The 13704-nt window shown below is 34.3% G+C and overlaps 1 protein-coding gene across 50 annotated transcripts in view; it reads left to right on the forward strand.

Moving 5' to 3' along the window:
• Positions 1-13704, forward strand: part of CLASP2 (cytoplasmic linker associated protein 2) — a 186049-nt gene that overhangs the window by 95405 nt on the left and 76940 nt on the right. For 21 of the 50 annotated variants that reach the window (XM_082725344.1, XM_082725390.1, XM_082725366.1 and 18 more), the window contains 6 exons: positions 391-446; positions 1368-1541; positions 8524-8547; positions 10284-10301; positions 12381-12482; positions 12635-12661. In XM_082725344.1, the coding sequence (XP_082581470.1) occupies positions 391-446; positions 1368-1541; positions 8524-8547; positions 10284-10301; positions 12381-12482; positions 12635-12661 (401 nt within the window). The remainder of the gene's footprint in view (positions 1-390; positions 447-1367; positions 1542-8523; positions 8548-10283; positions 10302-12380; positions 12483-12634; positions 12662-13704) is intronic. The other 29 variants (XM_082725391.1, XM_082725348.1, XM_082725352.1 and 26 more) reach the window with 5 other exon arrangements.

Here is a 13704-nt window from a genome sequence, read left to right on the forward strand (position 1 = left end):
ATGCTGAATTCCATTTGTTCTAGTGATAACTCTCTCTCTCCTCCTAAGGAAAACATCTTGGAATACAAATGTGGGAGTGTGCTTTATTGCATCCTCTGTGGTGAGCACTGTAATGGGTTCTGAGACCAGAGTGAACAAAGCAAGCTGGTTGCCTGTCTTGGTAGAGCTTACAATCTCTTCATTGCTAGTTACTTCATCTTTGCTTCACAGCTGAGATACCACTGATAGGTGACCACTGTTCTCAAGTAATTTGTAAAAGGAAAAATAAAATTAGAAGTAAGCTAATTTTAGTAAGTAAGTAAGAAGGAAACTCAATACTATTTTATTAATTGTTTTGAGAAGGGTAATAAATTACATCTTCTTACTAAGTCTTTTCTTGTTACCTTGCAGTCGCCCTTTTTCTTCCAAATGGTCTACAGCAAACCCATCAACTGTGGCTGGAAGAGGTAAACTGCCTTTTTAAGCAAGTCATAGCATATTTTACATTGAAACCTAACACCACATTCATATGTTGTAGCTGTGTTTGTAGACTGTATACACTGTATACATACACTACACAAAATATGTACAATGTAGTATATACTATATATATATGTATTACATAGTATATGGCATAACCCAAGTTCCCTGAAGCATTACTTACCCTAACTTGTGATGCACTCTGTTCTCTTTTGTTTCAGTTCTTTACAGTGCTGGTCATGACCCACTCTGTTGATTTCACAGCCTATTCATGGATCATAACTCACAGTTTATAAAACTCTTTATAAAACTGATAAACTACCCTGGGGATAAAAATATATGTTTATAAAAAATTTAAAATTTAAAATTAAAAAAAAAAACTGATAAACTAAAAACCAGAAATTTAATGACTTAATTTGCATTGCCTAAGAGTGGTAGAATCTGCATTACTCTCTGACTAACCATATCCTGGAGTAGTTCTCCCTGCATTTTTCTGATAGTAAAAAATAACAGTGTTGCCATCTGTTTATCATGTACATTGCTTCATTTTCATGAATCAGTCATGAGCACCATCTCTTGATCTACAAAATGGTTGTGTAAATTTTATAAAGGATATTTTTAAAGAATATTTATAAAGGAATTTTGTTTTCTCAATTTATGGAAGAGGAAAGTGAGGAAGAGGAGTGTTGAGAAAATTTTCCAAGAAGATGTAGTTGCAACAGGACTGAAATGGAAGCATTCTTACTTTAAAATACTGTAAAGTACTTTCTAGTGTTCATTTGTACCCTGCCTCCTTTTTGACCGTTTGTCATCATGGATTAGCTCATGACAGTTACGGGTTTATATAATTTTCATGCCATTCACAGTGATTTAAATAACATAGGTTACCTATGCTTTGTTTACCATAGTATCAGCAGGCAGCAGCAAAGCCAGTTCCCTTCCAGGAAGCCTGCAGCGTTCACGAAGTGACATTGATGTGAATGCTGCTGCTGGTGCTAAGGCACATCATGCTGCCGGGCAGTCTGTGCGAAGTGGACGGTTAGGTGCAGGTGCCCTAAATCCAGGTTCCTATGCATCACTAGGTAAGACAGCTCATTATGGGGTATTCTACATTATGGTCTCAGGGAAGTCAGGATGATGGTGATATCTTAATCATTTCTATTTCATTCTTGCTAGTTAAGGATAGTCCAAACAAGCTGCCTTATTTTTACTTTTTCCTTTGTAATCCTCCTAATCATCTTGATCAGAAGAACAATTCTTCAGTCCATGATTTGCCTGTAGAATTTTCATAGTTCTGCACTACTGCCACATTTAATTACTGGTTACTAAGAAAGTTGGGAAGGGCTTTGGCCTTGTATCCATCCAGCTTCTGTTCCCTTACCAAAAAGTCAAAAGCCTTTGGGGATCTGGAGAAAATGCAAAGCTTAATTAAAATCAGAGTTTAGGCATGTATTCCCAAAGCTATTTGGAATTTGTTTTTTATGTTTATCAACTTTATTATTAATTTTTTTTAGTATATCTGTCTGTCTAAGTAATCTCTACACCCAATGTGGGGCTTGAATTCATGACCCTGGGATCAAGAGCTGTGTGCTCTTCAGCTGAGATGGCCAAGCATTCTTTGTTTATCAACGCTACAAGTTTGAGGCTGGTTATTCATTTTGCTTCTCTGTTTTGTGCTTCATTTTTCTTTTCCTTGGGTAGTACTGGTAAAACACTTAGCAGGCAGCTCATTGGAGCACAGTGGGAAGTACAGAGATATTGGAGTGAACTGTAGTACATGATAAAGTTGGCACAGCTACATTTAGTGAGGAAAAGAGAAATAATTCAGTAAATGGTGTTTAGACACATGGTTTACAGTTTGGTATAAAATTAAGTTAGAACCAGGGCGCGTGGGTGGCTCAGTGGGTTAAAGCCTTTGCCTTCGGCTCAGGTTGTGATCCCAGAGTCCTGGGATCGAGCCCCACATTGGGCTTTCCTCCTCTCTCTCTCTGCCTGCCTCTCTGCCTACTTGTGGTCTCAGTCTGTCAAATAAATAAGTAAAAATCTTTTTTAAAAAATTAAGTTAAAACCATTTTTCACACCATATAAAAATTTATTCCAGATGACTAATGAGTTGAAAAGCAGCTTGATAAAAAGAAATCTCAGGTTAGGGAAGGAATTTCTAAATATAAATACCAAAAAGTCATGAGGGAAGAGTCCCTCTGATTTAAATCTTAAGTCTGAAAATATAAAATCAAGTGGCTGAAAAGCTAAAAGGGAAAAAGTCTTATCACATACTACCAAAGCAGCTAAAATGTCAGCAAGTTTTATGAGTCTATGAAAAAGAGATGCACTTATTTTTATAGAAAAATAGCCTACGTATATCAAAATCGTCCTCCCAAAACACCAGAACAAATGTTGAATCTTAGCTGGACTCAAACAAGTGCAAATTGAAAGAACTGTAAATAAAAAAATTAGGATTAGTGCCTGATGCTGATTAAAAAAAAATACAGTTAAAAAGTGCTGATGTGAATTAAACATGGAACACTTTTTCTAAGTGGCAATTTAGTAATACCATGAAGCTTTTCTTCTTTATTATTATTATTTATTATTTATTATTGAAATAAAATTGACATACAATAAATACTAGTTTCACAAGTACCACCTATTGATTCAACAATTATATACATTACTCAATGCTCACCACAATAAGCATAGTCACCATATAATGTTATTACAATATTATTGATCTCATGAAGCTAAATATTCAGAATTCATTTATTATTATTTATTTATTATTTTTTTAGAGAGTGCAAGCATGAGCAGGACTAGGGAGGGGTACAGAGAGGGGGAAAAGAGAATCTTAAGCAGGCTGTACATCCAGCGCAGACTCTGACACAGGGCTCAGTCTCATGAACCTGAGATCATGACCCGAGCCAAAATCAAGAGTCAGATGCTTAACCTACCAAGCCACCCACGTGCCCCTAAATGTTCAGAATTTAGATCCAGTGATCCAGTTTTTGTAGATAATTATGCAAGAAATAAAATAGAATATTCATTGTATTTTTAATAATCTTATTAGAGTCAACCTTGTTCTGTAACAAAAGGGGTATGATTAAATTATACATACTTATAAATACTATGCAGCCTTTAACAAGTAACATTTTCAACAGAGATCAAATGATCCTATCAAATGAGTGATACTTTCATCATTTTGTATAAAATTATACATAGATAAATACACATATACTAAACAAAGATGTTAACAAGGATGTCAATAGTCGGTTGTTCAGTGCTTTTAATTTTCATAAAACTTTTCTGTATTAGAAACATTACTGGGAATGTGGTGTTATTTCAGTATATGAAAATGAATCAATTAAATAAATTTTATTAGTAAAGGACAAAAACCACATAATTATTTCAGTACATGCAGAAAAGGCATTTTACAAAGCCTAAGACCTTTTCATGATAAAAAAAAAAATAATCAACAAACTAGGAATAGAAGGGAAATTTGTGAACCTGGTAAAGAGCATCTATGGAAAATCCACAGCTAATACCATACTTAATGTGAAAGACTGGATGCTTTCTCCCAAGATCAGCAAGATAAGGATGTCCACTCTGGCCCTTCCTAACATTACAGTGGAGGTTCTAGCCAGGTCATTAGGGCAAGCAAAAGAAATAAGATGTATCCAGATTGGAAGAAAAGTAAAACTGTCTGTATTTGCAGAAAACATGACCTTATATTGAGAAAATCCTAAGGCATCCACAAAAAAAAAAAAAGCTGTTAGAGCTTAATAATGAGTTCAGCAAGGCTGCAGAATATAAGATCAATATACAAAAATCAATTATGTTTCTAAATGCTAGTGATAAATAATTTGAAAATAAATACCAATTGTAGTAGCATAAAAAGAATAAAATACTTAGGAATTAATAGTAACAAAAGAAATACAAAACTTCTCTAGGAAAAATCACTCTTGTATTTCTTCTTTATTCTTAACATTCATAATACTGCTGGCACCAGATTTGTTGGTTTTCCACACCAACCAGTTCTATGGCTGGATGTCCTATGTTTCAATTCAGTTCTGACTCTAACCATAATTAGCATAGACCTCACAGATTAGGGGCTCAGTCCTCTAAGACTCCCCCTGCCAGCCCCCATCCCCACTCTTCGAACATCAGTTGCAAATCCAGGTTGTCACCAGTGCTTCTGACCAAATGGACTATAATCAGAGGTTCTGATAACCTCCTCTTCAGGTTCAGTTAATTTGCTAGACTGACTCACAAAACTCAAGAAAACAGTCTACTTACTAGACTACTGGTTTATTACAAAGGACTTGTAAAAGATTTGAATGGACAGCCAGATGAAGAGATACATGAGGCAAGGTCTGGAAGGGTGCAAAGCCCAGGAGTTTTTGTTTCCATTGAGTAACATTGTGCCACCCTCCTGGCATATTTACCAAACCAGAAAGTCTCTGAACCTTGTACTTTGGGGATTTTTAGGGACACTTCATCACATAGGTATGATCAGCCATTAACTCAGTCTTCAGTTTTTCTTCCTTTCCCAGAAGATGGAAAATGCCTAAAAATTCCAAGCTTCTGATCATGCTTTTTCAGCTTTCTGGTGACCAGCCTCCATTCTCTCCAGAAGCACACCAGGAATCACCTCATTAAAACAAGACACTGCTTTCACTCAGGAAATTACAAGGGTCTTAAGTCAAGGTATCTGTGTCCAGTACCAGGGTCAAAGACCAAATATTAGAACAAAAAAGATACTCTTAGTGCTCTTATAATTTTGGGAAATTATGAAGGTCTTAGGAACTCTGTGTGAGGAACCAGAGGACAGAGAACCAAGAGCAAAAACGTTTTATATGTATATTTTCACACTTGTTCACTGAAAACTACAATATGTTGTTAAAAATCTAAATTAATGGAAAGACACCCAGGTTCTTTAAAGCCTTACTACTGGGGGCGCCTGGGTGGCTTAGTCAATTGAGCATCCAACTCTTCATTTCAGCTCAGGTCATGTTCTCATGGGTCATGAGATCTAGTCCCACCTCGGGCTCTGTGCTTAGCAGGGAATCTGCTGGAAATTCTCTCCCTCTCCCCACCACCCTTGCTCAGGCTCTCTCTTTTTTTCTCAAATCCTTAAAAAATTAAAGACTTGGCATTGTTAACATCGCAAATTGACCTATAGATTTAATGCAATCCCTGTCAAAAAGTCCAGATGCCTTTTTATGGACATTGACACACACATCCTAAAATCTTTATGAAAGTGCAGGGAATCCAAAATAGATTTTGAGAAAGAACAATCTTGAAAAAGTTGGTTGGATTCACACTTTCCAATCTAAAAACTTATTCAAAACTACAGTAATCAAGCCTCTGTAGTACTGGCATAAGGATAGATATATAATCCAATGAAGTAGAGTTGAGGAGCCAGAAAAAAAAACCATATATTTATGATCAGTTGATTTTTTCATAAGGGTGCCAAGTCCATTCATTGGGGAAAGAATTCTTTTCAACAAATGGTGCTGAAACAACTGGATAGCTACTTGCCAAGGAATGAATTTGGATCCCTACCTTACACCATATCCAGAAAGTTAACTCAAAATGGATCAAAGACCCAAATGTAAGAGCTAAAACTGTAAAACTCTTGGAAGAAAAGATAGGTGTAAATTTTTTAAGTAATGTTTTCTTAGCTACTACACCACACACACACACAATGTAAGAAAGGGTAAATAAACTGGGCTTCATTAAAATTTAAAACTTTAGTGCTTCCAAAGGCACCATCAAGAAAGTAAAAGGACAGCATAGAGAAGGAGAAAAAACGTTTCAAATCACATAACTGATACTAGGGACTTCTAGTCCAATTACATGAAGAACTCATAACTCAGTAACAAAGACAATTCAATTTAAAAGTGGGCAAAAGATTTGAATAGACATTTCTCTAAAGACAACATACAGATTGCCAGTAAGTACATGAAAAGATGCCTAACATCATTAGTCATTAGGAAAGTGCAAATCAAAAGCATAATAAGATACCACTTTATTCATGAAGAGGGCTGTTATCAAAGAGATGGACAGTAACAAATGCTTGTGAGGATATGGAGAAATGAGAACCCTCATGCAGTGCTGATAAGAATGTAGAATAGTGGAGCTGCTATGGCAACAGCTTGGGAGTTTCTCAAAAGTGAAACAGAGTTATCAGCTGACCAGCAGTTCCATTCCTAGCTGGTATGTTCCAAAATAATACGAAGAATATGTTATGAAAATGTGTACATGAATCTTCATAGCAACAGTATTCATAATAGCCATGGAAACAACCCAAATGTCCATCAACTGGTGAATGGTTAAATAGATATGAAATAGAGTGGAATATTATTCAGCCATAAAAAGGAATATGTTCCATAAAAATACTAAAGCATGCTTCAGGATGGGTGGACATTTATTGTTTGATTCCACTTACATGCAATGTCTAGAGTAGATAGATCCACAGAAAAAGAAAGTAAATTAGTTCCCAAAGGCAAAGAGGGGAATAGAGAGTGAGAGTGACTCCTAACAGGATTTCTTTTGGGGGTGATAAAAACTTTATGGAATTAGTGATGAGTTGTGCAACCTGTTAATACAGTAAAGATATTGAGTTGTGTTAATACACTAAAGATATTGAATTGTATAGCATAAAAAGTTAATTTTATGATACATAAATTACATCTCTTTTTTTAAGTAGGGAAGAAACTGGAAAACATAAAATGTATTTATCTGGTGTCTTAAAAATGTGATATTTAGTATCTATTATTTTATTACCAGAAAAATACAGTATTTGAAATGTTTCAGTGTGAACTAGGAAGGCAATTTGTAACAGTATTTTTCTTTCATAAGAAAGTGCTGTGAGATTGACTTAGTTTCTTTTGGTTTTTTAAGGTTTGAATTGCACATTTACTTCATTACAGAAGGGAAAGATGTCCCTCTATCCTCTTTTTCTGACCCATGTTTACACTCAAAGACAATGAACTTCTTGCCTTTGGCTCTTTCCAGGGCCTGGCTAATGAATTTTCTCATTCTTTTTCTGTTTCTCTATTTCTTCCTTCCTTTCTTTGTCTCTCTCCCTCTCCCCTACTCTCCTCCCTCCACCTCTTCTGCTTCTCTCCTTCTCTTTGCCTCTCTTTCCCCACCACCCGCCTCTCCCTCCATCAGCTTGTATATATGTATATAAATACATGTGTATAAATACATGAGACTGATGTATTCTGTTTTATTCTGCTTTGAGCCTTGCTTGTCATGGCTGAACATTTATTGATCAGAGGGAGAGTTCCATTGTTTTTCAGCAAACACTTAATGAGCACTTCTGTTTTTGCCAGGCAACCCACTAGGTCATGGAGATCCAGAAATAGATGCCTTTGTACTCAGGAGTCTCCCAGTCTAGTGGTAGATTGCTAAAGGATGAGCAGCTGAAAATATTGTTGCATTTTATGCATTTAGAATTTGAAGTCCCAGTGAGACATCAGACTGGAGGTGTTAAGGAGTTGTAGTATAATGAGAAAGAGAGGTACAGTGGCATCAAGATGGTATGGTAATGGAACTCAGGAGAAAGATGTGTGCTTGTGAGATTGGATTTGGAAGTCATTAGAGACTTTTCTTACTATAATCTTGCAGTGCTTAAACTTAGTTCATTACTTAGTTCATTACTTAAAGCAGTTGCTACTAGGTTTTTTTCTCCCGATTCCTTTGGGAATGGGGAGGATGGGGAATGGGAATACGATGAGTGTTTGATATCAGGAAACTCAGAAGACCAAAGCAAGAGGTCTGCCTGATGGTTGCAAGGGTACCAAGTTGGGATACAGGCTTCACTAACTTCTCACTCTAGGCAAGTGAAAATCAAACTCATTATCTTTGTTTTTATATCTTTTTCTCACAAAGGAACCTCATCTTGTTTAAATCTCCTAATATGTTTTAATTGAGTACAAGTTTCATATATGTGTCTGTACTGTGAATTTTGTCTTCTTAAAAATAATGTCCTAGGGATTTTAAAATCATATTTTTCTAACATACTGAGTTTTCCTCTGTTCTTTGCTTGCTCTTTCATCAAAGAGGATACTTCTGACAAGATGGATGGTAAGAACTTACTTTTCTAATTCTACTAAAGATTTTTATGGCTCTTGGATTCTGTATAATATCTTCATTCTCTTTTCAAAAATATACTGCTTATTTTATAGCAATCTTAATGTAAAAGTGGCTACCTAATTCTCTAAAATTTTGGGTTAAGCATAGTCATTTTTGAGTTTCCCATTCTATTCAAATACTAGGTTGCTGTTTCTTTTTAAGTTAAATCAGTTATCTTAAAATTTTTTACCTTAGCTCATAGAAATATTCTTGATTTTTCAAGTCTTTCTCTGAAATAGAATCAGAATCATAAGAATGGAAAGAAATCTCATAAGTCATTTGATTGAACTCTTTAGTTTACTAACTGTGATACAGAGAGAGAGAAATGAGATATTTTACAGATTAGTGTGGTTATTTGTGAAAACAAAATGCAAGTTACAATGCTGTCTTTTTAAGAACAAGTTTAAAACTAACATTTAATCAGAACTGAACTTTTTTTTGTTTGAAAAGTTTTGCCTTTTTAATCTCAGTATTAAGTGATTATAGTTTATCTATGCTTGCTTGGTTCAGTGTGGTATTTTTATCTTTATGGTATTTGTCAGATACTACATGGCATATTATCTACATTTCCCCTTAACTTCATCAGATACCATACTGTTGTCTAGGAACTTGAGCTTTTTTTAAGAACTTGTAAGAAGATACTGAATCTGTCTTAGTAGGAGATCTAGAAAAGATAGAATATTGTATGTTTTTCTATCAATTACTACATAAGCTCTTAAATAGATACATCTTCCATTCTGATGAAGTGGGAGATTTATTTCATCTTGGGTTGGGTACATGACTGTTACTTATATTGTCTCTATGTTCCTCTGGATGTTTAATGTCTTTCACAAGTTAAAAAAATTATTGAATGAAATGAAAACCCACCACAAGATAGTTTCTGTATTTTAAACTCTTTATGGTATCACTTCTCACACTGAAATGCTGTGTCCTTAAACTATTCTCACTTTCCAGATTAAGATCTTTTTTTGTTTGGCTCAGAAACATCAACCTATTTGAAGAATCATCTGTGTCACGTGATGTGATACTCTCACCTGATGTTCAATCCTGTGTTTAAAAAAAAAAAAAAATCTGTCTGTACACATACAGAGATACATCTATTATTTCCCTTTAGTATAGAGTTGGGACATTTTCAGTTGTTCATTTCTGCTACTTTTCATTGACATCTTAGCACATATGTGCTGAGTACTCAACATATGTTGAGTAAATAGCTGATGGATTGATAGGTCTATGTAATGCTTTAATGAAGGTACTGCATTAATGAGGTCTACATCATGGATTTGACTTCTATGTTTGTCAGTTAGCTCTTCTAGTTCTTTTATGGACAACTTTTTGAAAATGCACAGAAAATATTCTTATTCTGTAAAAACCTTTATTTCAGAGAGTAATGACAGGGTTATGTCTTTCTTGAGGGATTACCTTCCATAATTTTCTTCACCATTTCACGTTCTGAGTATGAAATGGAGCAGATAAAAGTGCTGTGGAATTTCGCCATTTTCATTTGTCTAGTTTAACCTTTTCTTGTGCTGTGGATCATTAGATGGCCTCAAATTTTGGGTAAGGCTATAAGACTAAAAGATATTTTTTTCACTCTTTCATTTTAGTCTTGGGTGGGAGGTGCAAGTAGGTCTTAACATAAGCATTGGCAGAATTTGTTGAAATGTTATTGTTTTATTTCTCTTATTTAGGAGCAACATCCGAAGATGGTAAGAATTATACATTTTGTTAGTAACACAAATACCTCTACATTAATATTTTCATTAGTAGGAATTAAATATTAAAAACTAAAATAGGCTTTTTTTTCCCAAAACTATATAATTTGCCAGCTGTGGTAGCATTTACATTTTATGTTTGATTGTGTTAGTTATACATGTGAATTTTTTTCCTTTAGTTCTTCATTTGGAGTTTTGCTTCGTATCTTGGATCATCTCATGCTGGAAAACATAATTTCTTAACATGTTTAATACTTTCTAGTATAAAATTAGTAAATAATTTTTTTTCATGTAGTATCATTAGTGCTTTTCCTTATTTTTATGTTTTGCTTTTTAACTTGTGCTAATTTATTTATACTTTGGGGGAGCATGCTCCATTGCTGTTACATGGGAGTTTAAATGCATTTCTTTAGTCCGCTTTTAAGTGTGTCTTTGATTTAGAATCAGTGGAGAATTGCATATATGACTTGAATTTGAGATGACAAAAAACTTGCTAGATACACTAATCTATTTTATTGAGCTAGTTTACTTTAAGAAAATATTTATTGCTTTTGAATTTGTAGAAAGAAAAAAATTCAGTTTTTTAATTTATATTGCCCGGCTGTCTTATTAAAGCTCTGATTTTGAAACACACTTCTTTTTTTCCTAAGTTTTACATGGATGACCTTTTCTTGTGATATAAAACCAAGTATATTTAACAATTTTAGTCTCCTGCCTACTCTAATATATTTGAAATATTTCTTATTTTTCATATCAGTTGGAGTACTCTATAAAAATGGTTTCTGGCACTGTGGCATTGTAATTTAGAACAACAGTATCAAAATAGCTGTCCTGATTTCTTTGTTATATTGGATAAATTCTCCATTTCAAAAATAATAATTTTGTCTTTCTGTTTTACTTCTTAGTCGGGAGAACATTGTATCCTACCTCTAAACAGACTCTGTAAAAGGGTGAAAGGCCTGAACTATGGGTTTATTAAGGGCCTTGAAGAATTGAGAATGCTCAGCTCACCAACTAGAGTTCTGGTTTTGCTTGTTGTATTCCTGGTTTTTAATCACTCTTATCTTCCGTCACTCATTTCTTAATTTTATAATTTCTCCTTACTCTTCATTATTTTTTCCTAATTAATATAGCCATATCAGGCTATCCAGTATAATGATTGCCCTACAAATTGTTTCTTTTAACTGAACAGGATTCTGAGCCCTTCTTTATGATTTTGTTTAGTACTGGTTCTGATTTGAGAGGGTTGAGACTGCTTGAGAACACCATAGAACCTACTAGTAATATACTTTTGTTTTTACTAATGACACTTTACTTAGGTCCTTTGATCAACATTATCTCCTTTGCTTTAGAAGCTCTAGAAATAGATGTTTGTGGTTTGATTTTGTGGAGGGGATGAGACATTGGTAGAGGAGAAGGGAGTTATGCTGAGAAAAGTACCAACACTTATATGATAGGTATTTCCTCAAATCATTTTATAAATGAAATTGATTGGGGGAAAAGAATCGTAAATGTGTCCATATTTGTCTATAGTAATCTGATATTTAGCACAGGATAAAAATATTAAATATTTTACCTAATATTATCTCTTCTTGCAAATCCCTTTTAGAAGTATGTTTTCAGTTAAAAGAATTGTTTGGGTAGTTGTTTCTAATAAAATTAGACTGATGTAAAACTATAAGCTGTATTTGAGAATAAACTAAATTTCATGGAAACTGAAATTTTAGAATTGGAACTGCCAATTAAGAAACAAGTAGCATGCCTGTGGTAATTATCTCAATTATGACTCTACTGAACTAATAATCTCAAACTAAGAATGGAAATCTTCTACTTTGACTTTACTTTTACCCTTGAAGGAAAGTTAGCTTATGGTGCAACACATAAAAGGCAGTAATTATTTTAAAAATTTTAAGAGAAATATCACCTGTCAGTGATGGTTATGTTGTTCACAAAATTTAACAATACTTGAAAAGCACACCCAATTAGAAAATTATAGTGAGATTTTTTTTTCCTCATTACTAAATATCATTATAGAAAAATGTCTTTAATTACATAAATAATTTTATTCCTTAGGCCGGGTAAGAGCAAAGCTTTCAGCACCACTTGCTGGCATGGGAAATGCCAAGACAGATTCTCGAGGAAGAAGTCGAACAAAAATGGTGTCTCAGTCACAGCGTACGTATTGCCTGAGTTTTCCTGGATTTATAATACAGTAGGATAAGTGTGTTGCTTGTATATGATTGTATTAGGAGATTGACCAGTGGATAAAGACAAAGCTAACTTCAAAAAAGACAAGCCACATACTGAGTTCTTGTTCTGTACTTTAGGTTCATCATCACCTGACAAAAATGAAGGTATTTTTTTTTTCAATGTTTTGGATCAGTTGTTGTGCATGTTTTGGAATTTTTTTGAGTGGGTGTTGTCTTGTCTTTGGTGTGTTACTAGGGCTGCATCATTGATATCCGCCACTTAGAAAGAAAAAACTTCATCTGCTGTACAAAGTTTTGCATGGAGATATTTTAAGTAGCACAAATCTCTTAGCATTAAGGTTTTCGAAGTCTATGCAAAAACTTGCAAATGTAGAAAATTGTGCTTTTTAGAAGCAAAATAATTGCTATATGTCAGCATCTAATCTGGTTGCTCCTACCTAATCCTTTTCAAGGACAGATATGTGTGTCTTCGTACTCTTCCCAAAATCTATTAGAATATGGTTAGCATTTTTGGCAGGTATATACTGATTCATAGTGAGGAAACACAAGATGACCAGTTCTGTTATATTTCTTATTAAATTTAAGATTTATATTTTTACTGTTTCATTGGGAGCTGAGTTCCTCATAAGCACAATTATTAAAAAGCACAATTTTGAGGTCTAGGTAAAATGAATGATTCATTTCTACATGTTCCAGAATAATAACCCATACATTTATGGCATTTTTAATTTAAGAGTTTGTTCCTATTCTTTCTTTATCAAGAGATTTTCATTAGCACTTAGCTCTAAAAACAGGATTTTTTTCCCCTAAGGAAGTAACTGGGGGTTATTCTGCATACTTGGCTATTTTGAAAAGAAGTATATATAACTGTCTTCCACAGTGGTGTAGGTGATTTATCAAGATAGAGATGTCCCATTTGTCTGTTTTTAGTTTGATTCCCAAATCTTGGAAAAACAGCTAGGCTTGGAGGGGACCAGATGGAGATTACACAAGCTCTGCCAGCAGGTTTTCCTTTTCTCCTCTTTCCAAAGTCAAAAAATCCAGGCAGAGAAATGATGGGAATATTCAATAAGAGCCCCCAAAATAAGAGCTTGGTAAAATTGGTTTGCAAATTGATGATTATTTATAAACAAGAAAAATGGAAAATGCCCTCTGGGTAAGGGCTTCCAAATTCCACATTAGGAATA

This window comes from Mustela nivalis, assembly GCF_964662115.1.
Source record: "Mustela nivalis genome assembly, chromosome: 1".
NCBI lineage: Eukaryota > Metazoa > Chordata > Mammalia > Carnivora > Mustelidae > Mustela > Mustela nivalis.